The 21,311-nt window shown below is 47.2% G+C and overlaps 2 protein-coding genes across 2 annotated transcripts in view; one reads left to right on the top strand and one right to left on the bottom strand.

Annotated features, from left to right (window-relative positions):
- ptpro (protein tyrosine phosphatase receptor type O) overlaps positions 1 to 13,443 on the bottom strand; it is a 46,045-nt gene extending 32,602 nt beyond the window's left edge. The window contains exon 1 of the mRNA XM_061229418.1: positions 13,071 to 13,443. Coding sequence (XP_061085402.1) covers positions 13,071 to 13,145 — 75 coding nt within the window. The 5' untranslated portion in view covers positions 13,146 to 13,443. The remainder of the gene's footprint in view (positions 1 to 13,070) is intronic.
- A 3,445-nt stretch (positions 13,444 to 16,888) lies between these two features.
- rerg (RAS-like, estrogen-regulated, growth inhibitor) overlaps positions 16,889 to 21,311 on the top strand; it is a 37,011-nt gene continuing 32,588 nt past the window's right edge. Inside the window, exon 1 of the mRNA XM_061228963.1 lies at positions 16,889 to 17,199. The gene's annotated coding sequence lies outside the window, so the exon portion shown is untranslated. The remainder of the gene's footprint in view (positions 17,200 to 21,311) is intronic.

Consider the following 21,311-nt stretch of genomic DNA (forward strand, 5'->3'; position numbering starts at 1 on the left):
CTCTCTCTCTCTCTCTCTCTCTCCCCCTCTCCCTCTGGACAGAGTCGAGTGTGCGGAGCGCATTATTTTCTCAGTGAGATTGTTCCGGGACCGTCGCCCCGTTATAGGTTCCCAGGATGCCGAGCGGTTCCCGCCCGAGGCGCAGGGCTGTCGTCAAAAACAGGGACAATATTATCAATTTGCCAATTACCACTTTCTGGATCCGAGGACTTGTTTCCTGCTCAGGAACCTGACTGCGTCTCTCCTCTCTTCCTCTGAGTCGACTCGACTACCTGCAGCTCCACAATTTAACAGCTGTGCAATGGACTACCGTGCAGGTCTTAAATTGCTCAAGATTGGCGATGTGGGTGTTTTTTTTTTTAAAAAGGGCATTTCTGTTCTTTGCCAAGGAGCTTCAAGGTCTACATCAATGTAATAACCTCCCCCCGTGGTTAGTGTACTCGCTGTAGGGAGAAATGGGAGGGTACTTCTTCCCGTTGCATCTGGAATAAAGCCGCAAAGATGGGGATGGTGATTACAGCTGCCGCTGTAGCTGGGGCTTAAGCCCAGGCGCAGGTATTTGTTTCCGTTCTAATGCACGGGGGCGATGCAGCGTTACGTTGTTACTCTTTAAAACGCCCGGCCTCTTTAGGCGACGGGTGAGTCCATTTGCCCTGTCTGGTTTGAGTAGTGTTTTTCAGGCTGTTACGTATGCGTTACACATGCGTAGTAAAATTATATTGAGGGGGAGATGCTGCTGTCCCATGTGACCCACTGCACACAGCTCTCCTTACGTGTGGTTTGTAGAGCTGGATGCTTAACTGAGCCTGTTCAGGTGTAGTCCCTTGCACACGGGCGTAATCGCTATGCCTCCGTGGAATCAAACCTGCAATCAAGCCAAGTTCCCCAGCATCCTGTGCAACGCTACCCCCCGCAAGTAAACAGTCAGTGCAGTATGGACCCATTTCCTTCTCCGGTGTGTCGTGGGATCGTTATTTGAACGAAGAGACCGTTTGAGAATAGACACGCCTCCTTTTAGCTCTTAATGCGTTGTGCTCTAAAATGCACCTTGACGTTCATCTGGAAGGCAGGCTTCAGTCATAAGAGTCTGGAGATCCTGCCCTCCAGGAGCCTCCTCCTCCTCCTCCTAGCGTGGGGTGTAAAGATTTTGGGTTTCAGAAGAGCAAAAAGAAAAATGTGCGTATCAACACGGGCACGCGGGACGATAAATCATCGCCTGGCTGGACTTACAAGCAAGCCCTCAAAGGACTGGACACGTCCACCGCTGATTTGCGCACTCCATGTATTTCCAGTATATTATGAATTCCTTCACGTTGCCGGGCAGCGGCCACTCCGCTGACTGCCGGACGTGTGCCCCTGGATGATTTAAGCTCTTGTCTGATCCGGGAATATTGACCAAGCAGGCCCTGCTGCCGATTGCACTCCATCACACCAACAACATCCCCCCACGCGCCCACAGCCCTGTTCACTCATACTTCCTGTCAGACGTCGGTTAATTACGCCATCGTATTTCTCTTCGTTGGGTCAGAATGACCGTGGATAAATCTCTCATTCTCGAAAGTGTTGACCCCGCCCCTAAGCACACGGGTAGCCCTGCCCAGTTGAAATCGTGAATGTGGTACATTCATTTGGTATTTGAGTCGGCTAGTAGCGTAGTGGTTAAGGTACAAGACTGGGAAGGTCGGTGGTTCTAATCCCGTTATAGCCACAATAAGATCCGCGCAGCCGTTGGGCCCTTGAGTTCAGCCCTTAACCCTGCATTGCTCGAGGGAAGGATTGTCTCCTGCTTAGTCTAATCAACTGTACGTCGCTCTGGATAAGAGCGTCTGCCAAATGCCAATAATGTAATGTAATGTAATGGCATGGCTACCTTGAAATGAACGGGCAGAGGGAATACGCAGTCGTAAATTAAAGGCGTGTTTTACGAACGTATCATCAGAGCGAGCCGTGCTTGTTTTTAGTATTAGCGCTTAAGGAAGCGCAGTAGCGCAGGTGCATCGAAAGCGCTCTTTCATTTCTTTTTAATGGGCGAGTCTCGCCTTCCCATGGTCCTCCCCATAAACCGCGAAAGACCGGCGGGAATAGCAGGCCGCTCGTAAACGCCGCCATTAAACGCGCGAAGAGCCCTCCCTCGCCCCCGCCGTTAAACCGAACGAACGGCCGGGCCGACCCTGAGCGGTTCTGGTCCTCTCCGGTCTCTCGAAAAGGGCCGCACGTTCGCAACGAGAACACCGCCGGGGGGGGGGGGGACTGCAGTTTTAAATGCTTCATACCCGTCAAACGTGTTCCTATAACTCGCCAGATGTGCGACTGTTTCTGAACAGCCGTTGTGCTGTATGTCTTTCTGGTCGTGTTCATTTGTGGCATTATTGTCTTAATCGGACATTATCTAATGTTGGCCTAATGATGACGGTGAGCGAAGACTGCTAGCGTCCGTTTCCTTTCCTTCCCACCTCGGTTGGGTTTGGTAATGATGAACGTGCACACAAATCTGCTGATGGCAGCCGTAGCCTATCATCTCTGCCCTTTAATGAAGTTATCTGTTTTCCGATCGGGTGGATTTTGAAATGGCTGGCCAATAAAGAAAATCTTCATCGTTTTGCGCGGTGCAGTAGAGGCCGCCCACGTGAACAGATGCGATCTCGCGAAAGCATTAGGGCTGTAAAAGTGGATCGGTTGATGCATTCAGACGATGCTCATCACTTCCTGCCGCCTCAAAGCTCCCCGTAAAATGACCTAATACCGTTCCGTAAACAACCTGTGACAAACGCTCGCTTTTATGGACTTTTTTTATTTCCATAAAGAAAGAGGGGGGGAAGTGGACATGGAGAGATTGTGTCTTAAATGTGATTTAAGTACTCCGCAAGTGTGAAGACTCCGATACAAGTGACCTCAGCCCCAAGAGTGAAATTAGACCCTTTTATAGGGTTATGCTACACATTCGAGAAAAATTCTCGAAGTGTTTACGTCCTAAGATGCACGCAAAGTCTAAAGGGACGACATTCCAAATTAGCAAACGGATTTTTGTTTTGAAGTAAAACAAGTAAAGTTTTTGAACGCATTTCTCCCTATCAAATAAACGTAAAATAAATCCAATAAAGCCTGGTATCTCAAGGCAAAATTTATCTGGTATTTGAAGCGTAAAATTGAAAATCGAGCGGAGTTTTGTGCTTCCCTCATCGGTATTGCTGCTATATCAGTGCACACCCGCCATATTTCACTTTCCAAAGTATCAAAAAAAATAAAAAAGACTTCCTAAAACCTCTCATTTCTGGAGCTAAAACGGGAGCTAATCCCAGCAGTGAAAGTGCAGTAAGAGTCCAGCCCCTAATCTCCGCTGCTCAGATGCTCCGGCCCCAGGACCGCTGGAGGCCTTTAGATCGAGATTAGCCTGGGATTGGGTTCACTCGGATTGACAGATGCAGCTGCGTGGGCCAAACTCAATCAGCATGAATTAGTAGGCAGAGGGGGGGGGGGGGGGACAAATCTTTTGTTCCTTCTTCTCAAGTGCAGGATTGCGGCCATGTATAGAGAGCTGCGGATTTTTCTCTGAAAGCGTCCCCCGATTAAAGTTTTTGTCTTAAGTGTGCCTGCTTCCGGGGGGGGGGGGGGGAGATTGTGTTTGTATCCATCGAATACAATGTTTTTCTTACTTTCGAGGCATACACATCGCCAGCCAAAGCCAGTCAGGCATCGTATGCATATCGACCAGACAATGCGACGGGTTTCGAACAATACGGTGTTTGCCATAAGTGCAAAATCTCAGTTCTTTTGTTGTAGATTTTTTTATAACTCGCCTTGGCTGCGGTTTTAATTCAGCGCATTGTTTGCAGTCTGCGCACGGGTAATTCCCATAAACACTTGGTTTAGTGCGTGTTGTCGTTTTTATTTAAATTCATAATTAGTGTTTGTGTCTCCGTCAGATTTACGGTGCAGTTGGGCCGCCTGCTGTCCGCTGCACGTGACCTTGCTCGTTCGCGTGTTTGCTCGTTTGCCATTTTGCTCGTTCCCTCGTTCCGTTCTGCTCGTTTGAATGCTCGGGGTGAGGTCGCATGAATAAGTGATAACGCGCTGCCCACATCGCCTGGGATCCTGTCCGGCCGGCCCATAAGCAGCGAAACCGCATTGGTTTTGCTGGTATCTTTGCCATTTAAATTCAGGGTTATGAATCACGAATGTAATCGAGCTTCGGTCGAGATCAAGGCGACGTGTTGCGCTTCGGGTAAAGCGAAGCTAGCACGTGAGATGCACCTTTATCATAGTCTTCGTTGTTTTTTGTGCTTTCTCCGAAATGCACATTAAAGCTGAGAATGGAGCTGTGTTTAAATGAAGACATAAAGGTTTATGGAAAGCAGCTGTGATACTTTTCTTTTCTTCTTTTTTTTTTTTTTTAATTCCCAGCAAACAAAAGCAATTTTTTTGGGATAAATTGTACAGATCAACTATACACTCTATACACTGTACACTCGGCTGACAAAATTCACGGCATGAGATCAACAGCTTAACATGGTGCAACTTTTGTGTTGACCCCTTCAGTCCATACCATCAAGAAAATAACAATACCTAATGGCAAAAGCATTTTTCAAAGATAAGCCTACCGATTTAAAAAGATGTCACCCTAAAAGGGTCAGCATTGGTGTGACGCATCCACACACAGAAAGCAAGATAGGACATCTGCAATGAGTGTCCTAAAAACCCACAGGGCTGGACAGTCCCAGAATGTACAGTGAGGTACCTTACTGTACAACATTGCAGTGTTTGCCATCAGAAGGAGCCCATGCAGGTCATGTGTACTGTTATAAAGTGTTGGCTATTAGCCAGTGAGCTACACTTTAATGAGATGAATCATTTTCACCCCCAAGTAGTATCTCTAATTAGCATTAACGAGCGGGGAATTCCCTGTCCAAAAATTACATCAAACCGCATTCTCGCCAATTACCCTGTTGTTCTAAAGATTAAACGGGAACGTGAGACTAACTCTTCCACAGAGGTCCCCCCGTCTCCCAAAGCGGAGCGAGGAGAGATGTGGTCTCACTGGACCAGAAGGGGAAACTAAAAACTGTGGAACCCATCAGCGAGCGAGTGCCGTTCCAAATTTAGGGCGGCTGGGTTAATTCGGAAAAATTGTTTCTCGCGTCCAGCGTTTCGAACTAAAGTGTGAAAACGACGTGCGTCTGGAATCTTAACCGGCTGAAACGGAGGTGCTTCTCTACGCCCTATTAAGACGACACGGCCCTTCCTCCTCAAAAGACAAAGGAGAACACTTTTAGAAACCAAAGTAGCCGGACTCATAATTAGACAAACACGCCTCGGTAACACTAACCAGCAGACAGTGACCGCCCTGGCTTCGCTGTAGGATGTTTTAATTAAATCTTGGGGCACCGGCGACGGGGTTGCCTCTCCCTTTGGTCTTTTAATTAAAAGCAAACACATTTGGAGTCCGCGGGACCCCCCGCGTTAGCAGTCGGACCGAGAGACACCCACTCGGAAGACAATGAGCTCTCCCCCCCCATCCTGGAACCCACCCACCGGCCGACTGAATGCCAAGCCACAAAGCCTCCTCACACTGGCTCAACACCCTCCGACTTTAATGAGGCCAGCAGACTGCCGAGATGGAGACGCTCGTAAATCTGTCTCCTCGAGCCCCCGGGGCGTGCGTTTCCCTCGCCCTGACGCCGGCCAAACGCGCGGGGTTCTCCCGACCGCGCTCCTGGACGGAACGGACGCGCCGCGACCGCATCGTTCGCGCCCGTTCCGCTGATGGTCTGTTCGCCCTGAGACGGTGACGTCGTCGTGAACGTTCCCCAGGGGGTGTGAGAGTAGAGTGGAAGAGCGTGACATCACAATTCCCCTGTGAGAAGGGCATTGTGATGTCATACGTCATATGACCTTACATTTCCAGGGCCCAAATGTTAGTACTTTTTCATTGCTGCCTTCATCACAGTCCTGTCCTTGTGTAGGTGTGAATTAGTATTATGATGGCATAATGAGGTTTGATGTGACCAGAAGATAAGGTGCAAATCGCCTAACAGATTGAAGAAAAACTGGGGTTTTTTTTGGTCTTGATCTAATTCATCCAGTGAAGAGCTTTTACTGACCATTTTGTCAACAACCCTAGTACCTATGGTCTAAAGGCAGCACACACCCACACAATATCACCATGACAACGGTTCCAGGAACATGACATCATGAGCTCTCCTTCGTACACTGCAAATATTCACAAGCATCTTCTCTGCAAGTTTGGGCCCCCAGTTCTTGCTAAAATATTTAACTTATTTCATATGATATCGTCAGACCCTTTTCCCAGAAATACGACAACTAGGTGCAATAGTTTTTAGTTCATCATTTGTTTAATAATGCATGAGTAACTACACTGCACTGTCTAAAGACATTGTTAATAGTCCTAAAGAACAGTTTCCAAATAACAAGGTTACAATAACTCCTGGACTCCTGGTTAACACATTTATTAATATAAACTATTGTTAACTTACCGTCAACCAAATGTCATGACATATAATGCTTTTAAATGAGTATATATGTGACTATATTACGTTATTTTCTCCTGGCGAGCCACACAGATTCACTGCAGGTCAAATGTGCAACACTCCACTGGAATACAGTTGCACGATCTGTGTTGACCGATCCGATAAACCTAATTTTACTGTTTTCCCAAGACTAGCAAGTGGTTTGGTGGTGGAATGGGGGTGTGGGGGGTGGTGGTGGGAGTGGGGGTGGCCGTGGGGGGGGGGGGGGGAGGGTTGCCCAGAGACGGACTGCCAACTTCCTCTCTTTCTGCCTGGTGACAAGCAACAGAAGACTTTTCTGCTTAGCCAGGGCCCGTCAGGCCCCCGGGAAAATAATGCACCCTGACAACCGTGGATGAGCACAGCGGCCGTGTACTGTATAGAGAGAGTGACAGGGAGGCCTGACGACCCCCCCCCTCCCCCTGCATAGGGGCCGGGGTACTGGAGCTGAAAGGGCACTTTATTCCCCCTCTCTGGGCAGGTTCTGACCCGCCAGTGCGGCCCACAGCCCATCCAAACGCCGCACACTCGGGGCCCATTCCCTTCTATGGTACGGTCCTGACAAAAGAACTGCAGCCCAATACGCTGGATGAACACGGACTGTAAATTCACTGCCAAACGACTGCAGCGCGTGCATTGTTTGTAGCTGAAGCAGTCGTTATTGTTAAAAATATACATACGTACTTTGTTGCATTGCCTGAATGCGAGCTAACAGCGAGTTGCTGACACCCCATTGCATTAAAAAGTCTGATGAAATCGGTATGATTTTGCAATCGGATGTACATTAGTGACTTTTTGAAGACAAACGGATAGAATGAGCTGGATGGATAAAGCGATTCTGACTCATTAAAATACGACTCAAAGTGCAATCTCTTTGATCAAAATATGTGCAATTAGTGGGGACTTCAGCATGTAGATACATTCACATTGTCGTGTGAATCATTTGCTTTCACAGAATTTTTAATCAACAATATTTAGGCCAACTTGCCGGCCTGGTTTAATTATTATGGTAAATAAGCCAGTCATTATGCAGTTTCTTCAAATAATAAAGGCAGATCGAGGCTCATTAGGCTTTGTTCATACCATGGGTGATGTATTGGTGTATTGGTATTAAAGATCAAAGCCAGAATTTGAATTATATACCAGGCATGGTTGGCTTTGGATGCACATTGTTACTGGTGCTGGCACGCTGCGTGTTGATTAGATCATTATCACACTAATTACAGTGATGGATCCAGACTTTATCACGGATTAGCCCAGTATGGATTTATATATCTATTTTGTTTCTGCACCACCACACAAATAAGTCCAAGTTTCAGCATAAAGCACCGTGGCAGTTATACTAAATCCAGACCACAGTGCACAGAAACGTATCCGCAACTTGGCCACCGTATGGCCATCATGCTGCAGCTAGGATATACTGAAGTACTTATCAGAGTAGGGGGTTCCCTGGTGTCCTGGCTAAATTCCCAACCCTAGATCTTTCAACCTGCCTCCTAGTCATCCTGTAGGAACCCCCTAAATACCCCAAAAAGCAGAAGTATCTGAGAGGCTGTGGTGGAGGTAGAGGCAAGTCTCCCCCTCATCACTGTAAAGCACTTTTGAGTGTCTAGAAAAGCGCTATAGAAATGTTATGATCCATCTGTCTATAATATATGCTCAGGGCTCACTGGAGTCCTGCTATTAATCAGAAATCACGAGTGCACAGTTTAAATGCTTTGCTGTCTCTAGTGGTTTGCACTATTGAGATCAGCACCTTGGTTGTAAGCAGCTGTAGTAAATGGTGGGGATCTACCTTCTACCACTACTTTAAGGTTGTGTCAACCTGCTTGGGACAGCCCCGAGTTGGATCATCAGATTGGAGATAAAGTTCTGGGCACTCAAATCAACCAAAGTGCACATGTCTTTGAAAAAAATGCATTTGCTTCACATTTTACTGCTATAGCATTTGCTACCTTTTTAAAAAAAAGATTAATTCTTCTCACCCTCACCTACAGCTGGGCTGATTGACAGGTCTAATTACTGTACACTACCTGCTGTTAGCTTCCTGTCAATTAGCACAGTCTTATGGGGCTTCATTAGCTTGTGAAACAACAATGCTTTGTTCTAGCAAAATACCACACTTGGAAGGAGTTCCTATTAAGTAGAAAAACCAGGGTCTACGTTAAGCACAGGAAATGCGTATCCAGTAGTTATGATTTTTTTTTTTTTACGGCATAGCGAGTCATTCAGAATGGCATTTGAATTTGCCTGCTTGTAATGAACACCATTATTCCTCTCCACTTCCAAGGAATTAATCAAGAGAGTCTACAAGAGATGCCACGTAATATTTTAAGCCGGGCAAATAATCCCTTCTTTTTCCTTGCTTTTCCGCCAATCTCTGCCAAAAATAACCCCGGCTGCTCTAATCCACCCCCCCCCCCCCCCCTGCACTGGCGCACACCTGGAAGTTACGCCCTCCTGGATCTCGGCATCAATTCAAATGAGTGCAGTCGCCCCTTTCTCGCTGCACACCTCCGTTCTACGTCGAACGGCAAGCTCTGCACACCCGCAGAGCTGTCGCAAGGACGTTGAAAAGGTTTAGGCTACATTTTGTGAAACGACTGAAGTGTGTTGTCGCAGGGACTGGGGTGGCAGTTTGAGGGTGGGGAGCGTATGAAGGGGAAACCAGGACGGATGGGTTATATGACACTCCGTACCCAGACCACTTCACGGGGAGTATCCCGGAATGAGAGATGGTGGTGCACCATAGAGTGTACAAGAACATAGAGTTCAGTGTGGTGCACCATAGAGTGTGTAAGAACATGGAGTTCAGTGTGGTGCACCATAGAGTGTGTAAGAGCATGGAGTTCTGTGTGGTGCACCATAGAGTGTGTAAGAACATAGAGTTGAGTGTAGCACACCATAGAGTGTATGCAAAGGTAGAGTTCAGTGTGGCCTACACTGGTCTCAGACACATATGCACTGAGAAAATGGTAAACAGAGAAATGGCAGTGTGTTTGTGAGCAATATGCTCTGCATCTCATTGCTGCAGGTTTCTGTCCCAGCTTGCTCTATACGGGCTACGGAAGGTTAAGTAGGAACAGCAGTCCAGCCAGATCCTCAGTGTGCATTATACAAAGCGATGATTCATTATATCCACAGTGTAAGACAGAAGGGAGGGTAGCGCTTTGCGTCTCTGGGTATCTTGCCTGCCATCCGTGCTGCTCTATAAGAACCCGAGGTGATATTTGTGTCTTTCTGGCAAGGTATCTGACCTAAATAAGGGTTTGAACTCATTTGTGGCCTGAAATAGACTTCTTTTTTTTTATTTATTTTTTTTACTCCTGAGACCCTGCAGGAAACAAAGGTTTACATTGCTTGAATTTTATCACAAAAAAAAAAAAAAAAGTTTCAGTGAAAATATTTTCTAAAAAATTATTTATATATATATTTTTTTTATTGAATGGCCCTTGTGTAGGTTTCGGTTTCAGCACAGTAGGAAATACGGCTCTGGAGATTACGTCCAGGGACTGAAAGCTACTGAGTTTCCCCTCCCGGGTCTTAAGAGGGCATATGAGCGAGCGCTGACCGCCCATGGCCCACCGTATGCTCCGTGCGTGGACTAATCCTTAATGTGGCCCTTCTGCTGACCCCGTGATGTGGAGCACCCGGCTTAATGCCCTGATTGCGTGTGCACGCTCCATCAAATGTGATTCAGCTGAGGGGCCAACCCCAGGGTGCTGCACACTGAGGGCCAGCCCAAGGGTGCTGCACTCTGAACCAGCCGCACTGAGGGCCAGGCCAACCCCAGGGTTCTGCACTCTGAACCAGCCGCACTGAGGGCCAGGCCAACCCCAGGGTGCTGCACTCTGAGCCGGCCGCACTGCGGGTCAGCCACAAATGCAGCCTGTAGCGCAGTGGCTAAGGTGCAAGGACTGGGACCCGGGAGGTCGGTGGTTCTAATCCCGGTGTAGCCACAATAAAATCCGCACAGCTGTTGGGCCCTTGAGGCCCTTAACCCCGCATTGCTCTGTGTTTTCCCCGATCGGAGGCCATTTTTGTTTGCCGTGCATTACCTTTTCCAAACGGTTGGCTAACGTCGGCTAACGTTTGCAGTCTTGAACGCCGGTCTGGTGAATATGCGTGCTAAGTGGAGAGAATTCTCCTGAGGTGTTCATAACCTCTCCTGAGGTGTGCGTAATCGGGGAACACCAGCCCTGCTCCTCAGAGAAACGGGGGCAGTTGAGGTCACAGCTACACTGCTGGGCTGGGCTGATCAACAGCGCTGAGACTGCTCTCCCGGTGCCCTGCATGCTGAGCCCTTCCAGGCCTTTCAGGAGATCAGCAGTCTTTAAACATCCTGTGTCATTTCAGCTCTTAACAGGGAGTTTGGTGCACAAGGGGAACTTTAGAGGAGAGGCAAAATGAATGTTTGAATGAACCAGGGTTTTTTGGGATGAGTCTTTAGGTTTTTACCCTCTATTTGAATTTAGCTAAGGATGGCCCAGCCTATCTAGATAGATCTCATCAGGAGCTTTCTTTTGATATACTGTAATACTCATTTTGGCCCGAAATTTCACTTACGGCCCTTGCATGCCCCAAACCCTCGATATGGTCCTACACCTGCACCAGAGCAGAACCATATATACTCCCTCAGAGTGTATTTAACACTGGACATTTTACTCTGCACCCCAGTGCACCAACTAGCTTCCTGCGAAACCTGGAATGGCTCAAATTTCCATGCGCCAGGAGTGTTTGTGTTTTTTTTTTTTTTTTCCCATCCCCAGCACTGCAATAATGTAACCAATATCTCCTGCCACTCTGATATTCAGCCACTGGTTATGTAATGTGTCTGCACAGCAGCCATTCAAGGCACACATCCATTCACCAGGTTTCCAGGCCTTATCCGTGTGTCAAATCACTGATCACTGATCGCCGACACGCATTCATGAGCCACTGCGCTCAGCTGGACAGGTGGAATATTAAAGATCCAAACCAGAGATACGACTTGGGATGGCTGTCCAAGATTCAGGCCTCCATGATATGCTGGGACGTATTACACTATTTAACCCCTTTGTCTGAGGCTGACTGAAACCCACTCCGAAAATTAATTTGCAAATGACAAAAATTTTTATTGATTTCACGTTTCAGTCATAAAAGCGGATACATTAGTCAGACTATGATCACAACAAATATGAACTCTGAACCTTGATTGTTCAGTAGACCGTGGTAATGATTGTTTGTTAACAGAGAAATTACATTTACAATGAAACCGCCAATTACACAGTAATCAGAAAGTCAAATGCCTACACTCTAATTGTAGTTTCATTAGAAGATGCAGTTTTCAATGCCATTGAAAGGGACTTAGTAGCCTATTGATGATAAATAATCATTTTCAAGTGTTATAATGCTTCATCAATAAACTGCCATTTATTTAGCCGAGCCTATATTTCCCGTCAATATATCAATATTGTCCTGAGCAATTAATGTGCAATAAACTCCACTTTAAAATCTATTCCATAAAATCGATGTGTAAAGACCCAATTCCATTGTCACTGGACAGCTCAACTTTTTTTTAAGGGGCCGTCGTGTACACCAGCCATCCTCTAGGAACGACCATTCGCTCTTCCGACCCCCATTGCGGGGTTGAGAGTGGCAAAGCTTGCACGCTCAGACCAGTACATCCGCAGTGTACCCCGAAGCCGAACGGCACACACGCAAAACACACCGAGGAGGCGGTGATATCCCCTGCTCTGAATTGAACGTCTCCAAGTGATAATATGCATACATTACAAAAAGTAAAAAGGAAAAAGGAAAAAAGAAAAGAAAAGGCTACGAAGGGGGCAGTTGTCTGTGCTGGTGTATTGACCCGAAAATTCGGCATTAGCATGCATTTCAGAAGTTAATTTAATATTAAAGTGGTTTGTTTAAGCCGGGTTTGTTTAAATCTCTGCGAGATTAATTTCATAGGTGTTCCATGCAGGCCAACGGTGATGGGTGGACCGACCCATTGTTTCGTCTTTTTCCATATCGAGATTTGAACTCGTGTTGGAAATTTACAGGTGGAAATGTTGTCTCAATGGGTAGGCTGAAGGAAGTCTATTCGCGAAACTTGGTTCAGGAACGCATTAAAATATATCGTCTAAGACACCCGGCTCGGTTCAACGTCTTCCTTTGTCAGTCAGTGCCGCTTTTCTGCATTTGCATGAGGCTGAAAACGAGCACTTAATTGCGCGGACGGCGGGGGGATGCGGGCGAATCGCAGTGAATACGCTCAGCCCAAATGCCCCCATTTCGCCCGAGGAAACATCACTGAACCCGACGGCGTACCACAACGCTCGCTACTTTATCCAGAACGAGAAACGACTAAGACGTGCATGCGTTTTGAAACTGTCAGTTTATAAAATAGAAATGGAAATCCGTATATCTGGCCACTCCGTGCCGCAAACCGAACCTTATTTCGCGAAACCCCCAGACACAAACGGTTATGCTTGGTACGGCAACCCAGACAAACGTATGGCAGTCCATTGAATTAAAGGCAAGTCAGAAATAACGGTTTCCTACCTGGATGCTGCAGATGAGACATACTATGTAAGGCAGCATTGAGGTGACGATAGCGACGAGCTCTCCGCAGCACATTGATTTGAGGACTTTTTTGTATTTTAGTGTCGTTGGGTCGCCGGCTCATCGAAACAATGGCGAATTTTCTGCAGCATCAGACCGCTGGCAGTCAGTCCCCCCCCCCCCTCACAACCGACCCAAGGCGAACGAGGAGAGTGTGCTCTCCGTCTCACCAATGCGCCGGTGTGTTGTAGGCTGCGTTCCTATGTCAACGGGCTTCTAATTTCGTCCATCGGTTGTGAATAATGATCGATTTGGTTCGCGAGGCTCGGCGTTCGCGACAGCCCGGCGCGATGAAGGGAAATTAAGCGCTACCCATCACTTTACGAACGAGACTGACACACACACAGGCAACATTCTCCCTCCCCGCGAACGCCCCGCCCTAGTCTCCCATGAAGCCAGCAGCCAGCGAACAAGACTCGCTCACAACCAGGAGAGAGGGGGGGGGGAGGAGGCAATGAGAGGAGAGGGGGGCACACTGCATCTTTTCATACTTTTTCCGTCTCGAATCCTGCCGCTACTGTTGCGGCCAAAGGGCATTGTTGCCCAGAGGTTAACATTGGTCCTGTCCCGCTGTGTGCGTTCTTTTAAATTAGCTGATGAACGCAGAGGTGTGTATGAAAGAAACGGTTTTTTTTTTCTGGAGACGTTTGCATATTGAACCAAACAGAGTCGTGGGCTACTGTGTGGTCTGTGCATATTTACCATTCAAACTTGTGGGCAAATTGTAGCTTTTGGTCCACATCTCTTCAGCTTTCTCAAGGAGTACTGGCCAACTCGAGTGCATTTTCCCCTTTTTGATTTATGTAATTATCAACGACTGTTGCTTTGACAACCATATCCCGAGTTTAGTTTGTAAGGACACTGCAGTTCTCATGCCTTTATCACAACATGACCCTGGAGAGAAAGAAAATATTTGGAAATGGCACTTGGTGCGCCGGGGGATTATTTAGTAAATATTTCAGCTTGCACAAAAACAACCATCTCCAGCACAATAACCTTCCTGGAATTGCCCTTCTGGGTTTAAACAGAACCAGTACACCTCTTCCTCAACGTCAATTGTACTTTATTTACAGGCTGTTAAAGGCTATTTTCTGAAAACACTGTCTTTAATTTAAAATTCGAGACCAAAAAATTCGTGCCTGGTTAGTAGTTTTATTTTCGTCATTTCAAAATAGGTCCGAGGGACAAATATTTAATAGGGTGACTGTTTTGTCTCCCAACTCGCAAGATCCAAAAAGAGTCACTGGGTGTATTTCTTGTTCCAGTCCAACAAAGCATCACCTGGATTATGTCACTCTAAATGTCTTGTACAGTTAAGATTATTCATCAACTATTTTTACTGCTGATTTTCGATTAGCAATTAATTCCACGGTGGGAAGGACCTGGGTAAAGCAATGCACTTCCACCCATCAAAAGCTGTTAACTTACAGCATTCTGATATTTGAAAATGCACATTCCAATTTTCCCGTTCTATGTGTTTAACGGTCATGCACTCTAATTACACTCTAATGACTTTCAATATCGCCAACATCGTGTCATTGGCTTGCTCTTTAAAAATCACGCATGAGCGATCCATTAAAATATAATAATTGAACGCAAGCAAACTGCGATCTCTTCCCGTCATCAAACAGCTGGATGCCGACAGCTCACAGGAAATATGTCACGGTGCGGTACATGGCTTGCAACGGAAGATCCATTCCGCGTTTTACCCCCTCGCGCGCTCCAGTGACGCTTGTTTAGCGTACCCCACAATCCAAACAATGCAGCGGAACGGAAAGCTATTTTCTCCGGTCCTTAGCTCCAGCTTTCCACGAGTAACACAGTGGTCCATACGCGGGGAGGAATCAAACCAATGGCGGTCCCGTTTTTTTAGCAACAACAATGGATTCAACCAATGACGTTGTGTATGTCAACCCTGCCAAAAATCCGAACTGCCATTGGGCGGTGTGGTTATTTCCTGCTTCGCCAATCCGGTGGAATTTAGAACCAGAGTTTGGCGTTTTCGGGGCTGCAGTCTCCTCTCCCATTCCTGCTGACTGACTAATGTTATTACGCACGCACACACACACACACCCACAGACACACACACAAATAAGTGTTTGTAGGTCAGATGTTATTCATATAGCATTAATCATTTAATTACATATTGTGTACACTTGGTGTGATGAATAAAGCCTGCCTTCGATTTGAATAAAAGCCTCGTGTTAAAGTTATAATTAATTTTGGCCCCGCATTTATGCCAATTTCTATCCCTCAATGAAATATGATTGAACATAATAATTAAATATATTAAACAACACATTAAGCAATTTTGTTTATTTCACAGCATTCGGCGACAGGATTGAATGCCTGAGTGAGATTGCCAAGGTAGCCATTGTTTTTAACAGGTCTTTGCTGCTACCTGGTGGTAGAACTTGATATTGCACTTGTTCCGTTTAACTGCAAGATGGCAGTCGGGGACGATCACCGAGGAATCATCAGCTTTCCTCCCTTTAGATATAACGTTGATTGCAAACCAGCTGTTGAGTTCTGCTGCCGTATCACTTTTTCCTTTCACCTGTGTGTTCAGTTGTTTGGCAACTCTTCAATGTTTTTATTTGCAAGCCAATGATCCGGTCGGTTTGCGGCGTGTTGAGCTGATAATAATTAATCAGTGTGAGTTTTGTTTAGTTCTCCGCGGTTTGGTAAAGTGGAAGTGGAAGCATCATATATCTGTTTAGACAGACAAAATCAATGAAAGAGTCTGCTGTTGGCGTTCTTACCCGAACGAGGTAGCATAAGTATTTGGACAGTGGCGCAGTGCACTGTGCTGTGTACGTTTGGGTGCCACGTTGGACCGTCCCAGGTTAGCACGTGTCACCGCACTTCTCATTGGCCTCCTCTGGCTGCCTATTGCTGCACGCATCCGCTTCAAGGTGCTAGCGTTGGCTGCTAAGGGGAGTTAAAATGTAAATGTATGAAATTGTAAGTGTAACTCAATTACAGTACATCCGATGTAGGTCTAATGATGCTGATTAGCAATGCTGTGTGTGGTTTGCGAAGTTACTACTTTTCCCCACTGTGGCAGTGCAATAGTGATTCTGAAATGCAAAAATTTGATTTCAGTTGGATTACAAATCGTTTAGAAATGTAATTGATTCAAAGGCAGGTTATTTATCCAATAATTAAAGTAGTTGGCTTTGACCTGCCTCGGTATAAAAGGGACGTAGTTAAGGGATTGATGAGGATGTATTTTGGGATGTAATTATGGGAACGGAGTTGCTCTATAGATGGTACCGATTTGCAGTAATTGATGTGGGGGAAATATCAAACGGAAATTGTGTGTGTCGAGGATACATACGAGAGAACACGGGGAATCAACCGCTATATAATTTACATAAGTAACACACAGGCTATATACAATTGGAATTGAATTGAAGGAATAGAAAGGAGATTGAATTTAGCTGTTGCAACGTGGAAATGCTGCCCATCCTATTATAAGACACATCAATAAAATCGTATACGTGAATTAATATAGCCGTTGCAGAATATAATATTCCACGGTGCTCTGACATGTGGTCGTAACAATGCGCAATACAATGGAAACGCTTTCAGGAGCCAGGGCGCCGTGAAGCGTCAGTGTATGTTGCGCTGTGCTGAAATCACGCCAGAGGGCTCTAGTTCGCTGCCTGCTCGGAATACAAATGCGGCGGCATGTACAGCAACGCTGTGCTCCAACAATCACTTTTGCGTTTACGTAACTGAAGTGCGGTGGCTCCACTCGGCGTATTGCGATTGACCCTCAATCAGAGAGAGAGAGAGAGAGAGAGAGTGAGTGAGTGAGAGAGATTGAGAGAGAGAGCGAGAGCCCGTGTCAGTCCGCGGTGCTGTGCAGTTTCGTCGGCTTTGATCGGACAGTAACCCGAATGGGCTGGCGCTTGACCGAGTCAACGCTTCGTGTGCAAGCCTCGACCAGCACTCGATAATTCAGCGCGGGCGGTCAAGCGATTCCCACCACCTCCGGAACATCAATGAACTCGCGCTATTTTCGCAGGTCTGCCAACAATTTCGACATCGCCCTTCTTGTTAGGTGAGTTGACGTTTTGAAATGTTTATTTTCGTCCGCGCACCACCGATGTTGGTGTGGCATTTGCCGACAAAAATAACTTGCCCCAACTCGGCTCTTTTTGAGTTTATGCAGCGAACTTTATGAAACGCCTTACTACGTGCATGTTAAGATCTTTTTAGCACATTTATGCCTTGGACATTAAAAAAAAAAGAATCTCCGTTTCTATTTTTAGTCGGACGCGTAGATGCCCAACTCAATGTTAAACCAATTAGGATATTATTACCAAAACGTCAACCTGTTGCAAATGCTAAATGAGAGAAGAATTCAAGTTTTTTTAATGGTATGGTATGGAGTGCAAATGACTGAGCAAAGAATATTGTTCGATTATTGGTCCAGTTGGGTATGCTTAAGGGACAAACGTGTAGGGCACTTCTCAGCACGGTTGCGTTTCTTTGCTCGATGGGGGATTTCGGGGCTGAATCTGAATACCTTGACAGATGCATTCTCCTTCAACAAGAAATGACATGAAACAACCCGAAGACAAAAGCCATGTAAGTGGTTGGGGAAAAACTGTAAGCCGTGTCACAAATGCGAATTTAGCCAAAGGATTCGTGATCTGTCGCAGCGCAGGGGAAACCGTGCAGGGCACACGGGGGTACCGTGCAATGATACCTCGTCATAAATATTTAACCCCCACCCGAAGCAGAGGTTATATAGTCATGTTTTATGAACAGACAAATGGCGTTGCACACCCAGAGCGACCCGATCCTGTGCTGCAGCAGATATCTCCTAGAAGTTGAATCAGGTTAGACTGAGGGTACTAGTGAGTTGAACTGGCTCGGAGAGCGATCCTAGTCGCTCACTAGGCTACTCTATACACACGCCTTGGACTCCCCTCCCCACCTATAGCTTCATATTAGCATTCATCTCGACAGCTTGCGGGTCAGGGCTGGTGCACGTTGTGACGCGCTATAATGCATTTGATCTTGACGGGAATAAAGGCGTTGTGGGTAGGGACAAAAATGATTGGAGGGAGGGTGGGTTGTGTGTCGTTCTTACTGGTTACCACCACACAACGCCAACTACGGTGTCATCGTCCTTTGAATGCATTACATCACTCTTTATCATTCGGAAGTCGGATGAATACCCTACGTCAAATGTATAGCGGTGGCGACCTGTTATAAAAAAAGGTTACATTTAGTCGTTTCCACCTTTTGAATGGTATATGCAGTGACCAGAATGGTATATGCAGTGACCAGGAAGTTTCAGGCTATTGTTTGTGCTTCGATTGCTTGTGCCATATTTAGACCAGTTTGTCATTAGGTGCAACTTTGCCCCGCCATATCTGATGACAAATTTTTATTTTCAGAAATAGTTTTGAATCATGAATAAGTGACACATTTCGGTGGGAATTAATCCAGTTGTAAATAACAAAGCAAATAGAAAAAGGGTACTTCTTTTTCTCTCCCAATGTTTGTGGGTGGACCTGAAATAACATGTACTGTATAATGTCAGTCATCAAGATTTATTACACGTAATTACATTAGTCTAACTGTGTACATTAACTTTCAAGAAACTGCAACCAATTGAGCGAATAATGTAATTTTTTTAATTGTTCCGTTTAATATTAGTAATGTTAGACTTACGTTTCAACGGAGCCGATGTTGTAAACCACTTCCGCGATACGATATTGCTCATATTACGCTCTGGCATCCACTGCTTATAACGCCCCAGTAATCAATGATTTAACAAGGAGTCGGTGCTCTCACAGGACAGTGTCACCATGGAAACATTGACGGTTACTCTTTTGAACGTTTTTTTTTTTCTTTTTTTTCTCTCTCTCTCTCTCTCTCTCTCTCTCTCTCTCTCTCTCTCTCTCTCTCTCTCTCTCTCCAATGTTCCATTGTGCAAACACACACGATATGAACGGTCAGGTAATTTGACATTTCAGCGAAGCAATTTGAGGTGTGGGCGCGGAGTCCTGTTTGCGCTTCTCGGCTCTCTTTGTGCCGGGGCAGACCGGGTGACAACCTTTAGCTCTGGGCTTTGAAACAACGGAGCTAACTCCCGGACCACAAGCCCTCACCTGCCTCCCTGACCGCATGCCACAGTGCATTAGGAACACGACCAGAAAAGAGCCTTCTGAAAAGATTTTAAATTGTTTTATAATTAGCTAAGATAGGGGTCCACTTATTGCCCCCCAAACACACACAATGGTAAATGGAGTGCGTGTATACAGTCACTTTATCCGAGGTGCTTTAAAATGGATGCTTCTCACTCACCCATTCACGCAACCACAGCAGTAGGCTGCCATGCAAGGCACCAATCGGCTCGTCAGGAGCAATTGGGGGTTAGGCGTCTTGCTCAGGGACACTTCGACACACCCGGGGCGGGGGGATGGAACCGGCAACCCTCCGACTGCCGGATGACCTTACCCTGCTGATCGAATGTCACCCCGACACACTAGCGCTGTTCAGCTCCGTCGCCAATCACGAGGGACTCGGGAGACTGTCGCCGGGCAAACGTTTTGACGCGGAATGGGTCCTGCTGGTCGAGAACGCGGAGGCGGAATCTCGCCGCATTCTCTGCGCCTCCCTTCCCCCGGCGGACACCCTCCGATGACTCCGAGAGAGAGAGAGACCAATCGCCTGGCCGTGGTCCGATGCCATCAGGAGGGGCTGATTGAAGAGCCCCCTGTTTAAACTGTGTCCGGCCCTGCCGTTAATGACCGGCCGCTTGTGATGGATTCGTCTGGTCTCTCTCGCTCTCTCTCTCTCTCTCTCTCTCTCTCTCTCTCTCTCTCTCTCTCTCTCTCTCTCTCTCTCTCTCTCTCTCTCTCTCTCTCTCTCTCTCTCTCTCTCTCTCTCTCTCTCTCTCTCTCTCTCTCTCTCTCTCTCTCTCTCTCTCTCTCTCTCTCTCTCTGACTGCAGAAACGAGGCCTTGGGAAGCCACACTCGAGGCACAACATGAGATAGGCTCCGAGTGACTCCAGCAGGGCTAACTGAGAGGCGAGGCTCCTCAGAGTGACTTCAGAAGTGCTAATGGAGGCGCTAGGCTGCTCAGACTGACTTGAGTAGTGCTAATGGAGACGCTAGGCCCCTCAGAGTGACTTCAGAAGTGCTAATGGAGGCGCTAGGCTGCTCAGACTGACTTGAGTAGTGCTAACACACGCTAGGCTCCTCAGAGTGACTCCAGTAGTGCTAATGGAGACGCTAGGCTGCTCAGAGTGACTCCAGTAGTGCTAATGGAGACGCTAGGCCCCTCAGAGTGACTCCAGTAGTGCTAATGGAGACGCTAGGCCCCTCAGAGTGACTCCAGTAGTGCTAATGGAGACGCTAGGCCCCTCAGAGTGACTCCAGCAGGGCTAATGGAGACGCTAGGCTCCTCAGAGTGACTTCAGAAGTGCTAATGGAGGCGCTAGGCTGCTCAGACTGACTTGAGTAGTGCTAACACACGCTAGGCTGCTCAGAGTGACTCCAGTAGTGCTAATGGAGACGCTAGGCCCCTCAGAGTGACTCCAGCAGGGCTAATGGAGACGCTAGGCTCCTCAGAGTGACTCCAGTAGTGCTAATGGAGACGCTAGGCTCCTCAGAGTGACTCCAGCAGGGCTAATGGAGACGCTAGGCTCCTCAGAGTGACCCCAGTAGTGCTAATGGAGACGCTAGGCTCCTCAGAGTGACTCCAGTAGTGCTAATGGAGACGCTAGGCTGCTCAGAGTGACTCCAGCAGGGCTAATGGAGACGCTAGGCCCCTCAGAGTGACTCCAGTAGTGCTAATGGAGACGCTAGGCTGCTCAGAGTGACTCCAGCAGGGCTAATGGAGACGCTAGGCTGCTCAGAGTGACTCCAGCAGGGCTAATGGAGACGCTAGGCTCCTCAGAGTGACTCCAGTAGTGCTAATGGAGACGCTAGGCTGCTCAGAGTGACTCCAGCAGGGCTAATGGAGACGCTAGGCTGCTCAGAGTGACTCCAGCAGGGCTAATGGAGACGCTAGGCTCCTCAGAGTGACTCCAGTAGTGCTAATGGAGACGCTAGGCTCCTCAGAGTGACTCCAGCAGGGCTAATGGAGACGCTAGGCTCCTCAGAGTGACTCCAGTAGTGCTAATGGAGACGCTAGGCTCCTCAGAGTGACTT

This window comes from Conger conger, chromosome 19 (assembly GCF_963514075.1).
Source record: "Conger conger chromosome 19, fConCon1.1, whole genome shotgun sequence".
Classification (NCBI taxonomy): domain Eukaryota; kingdom Metazoa; phylum Chordata; class Actinopteri; order Anguilliformes; family Congridae; genus Conger; species Conger conger.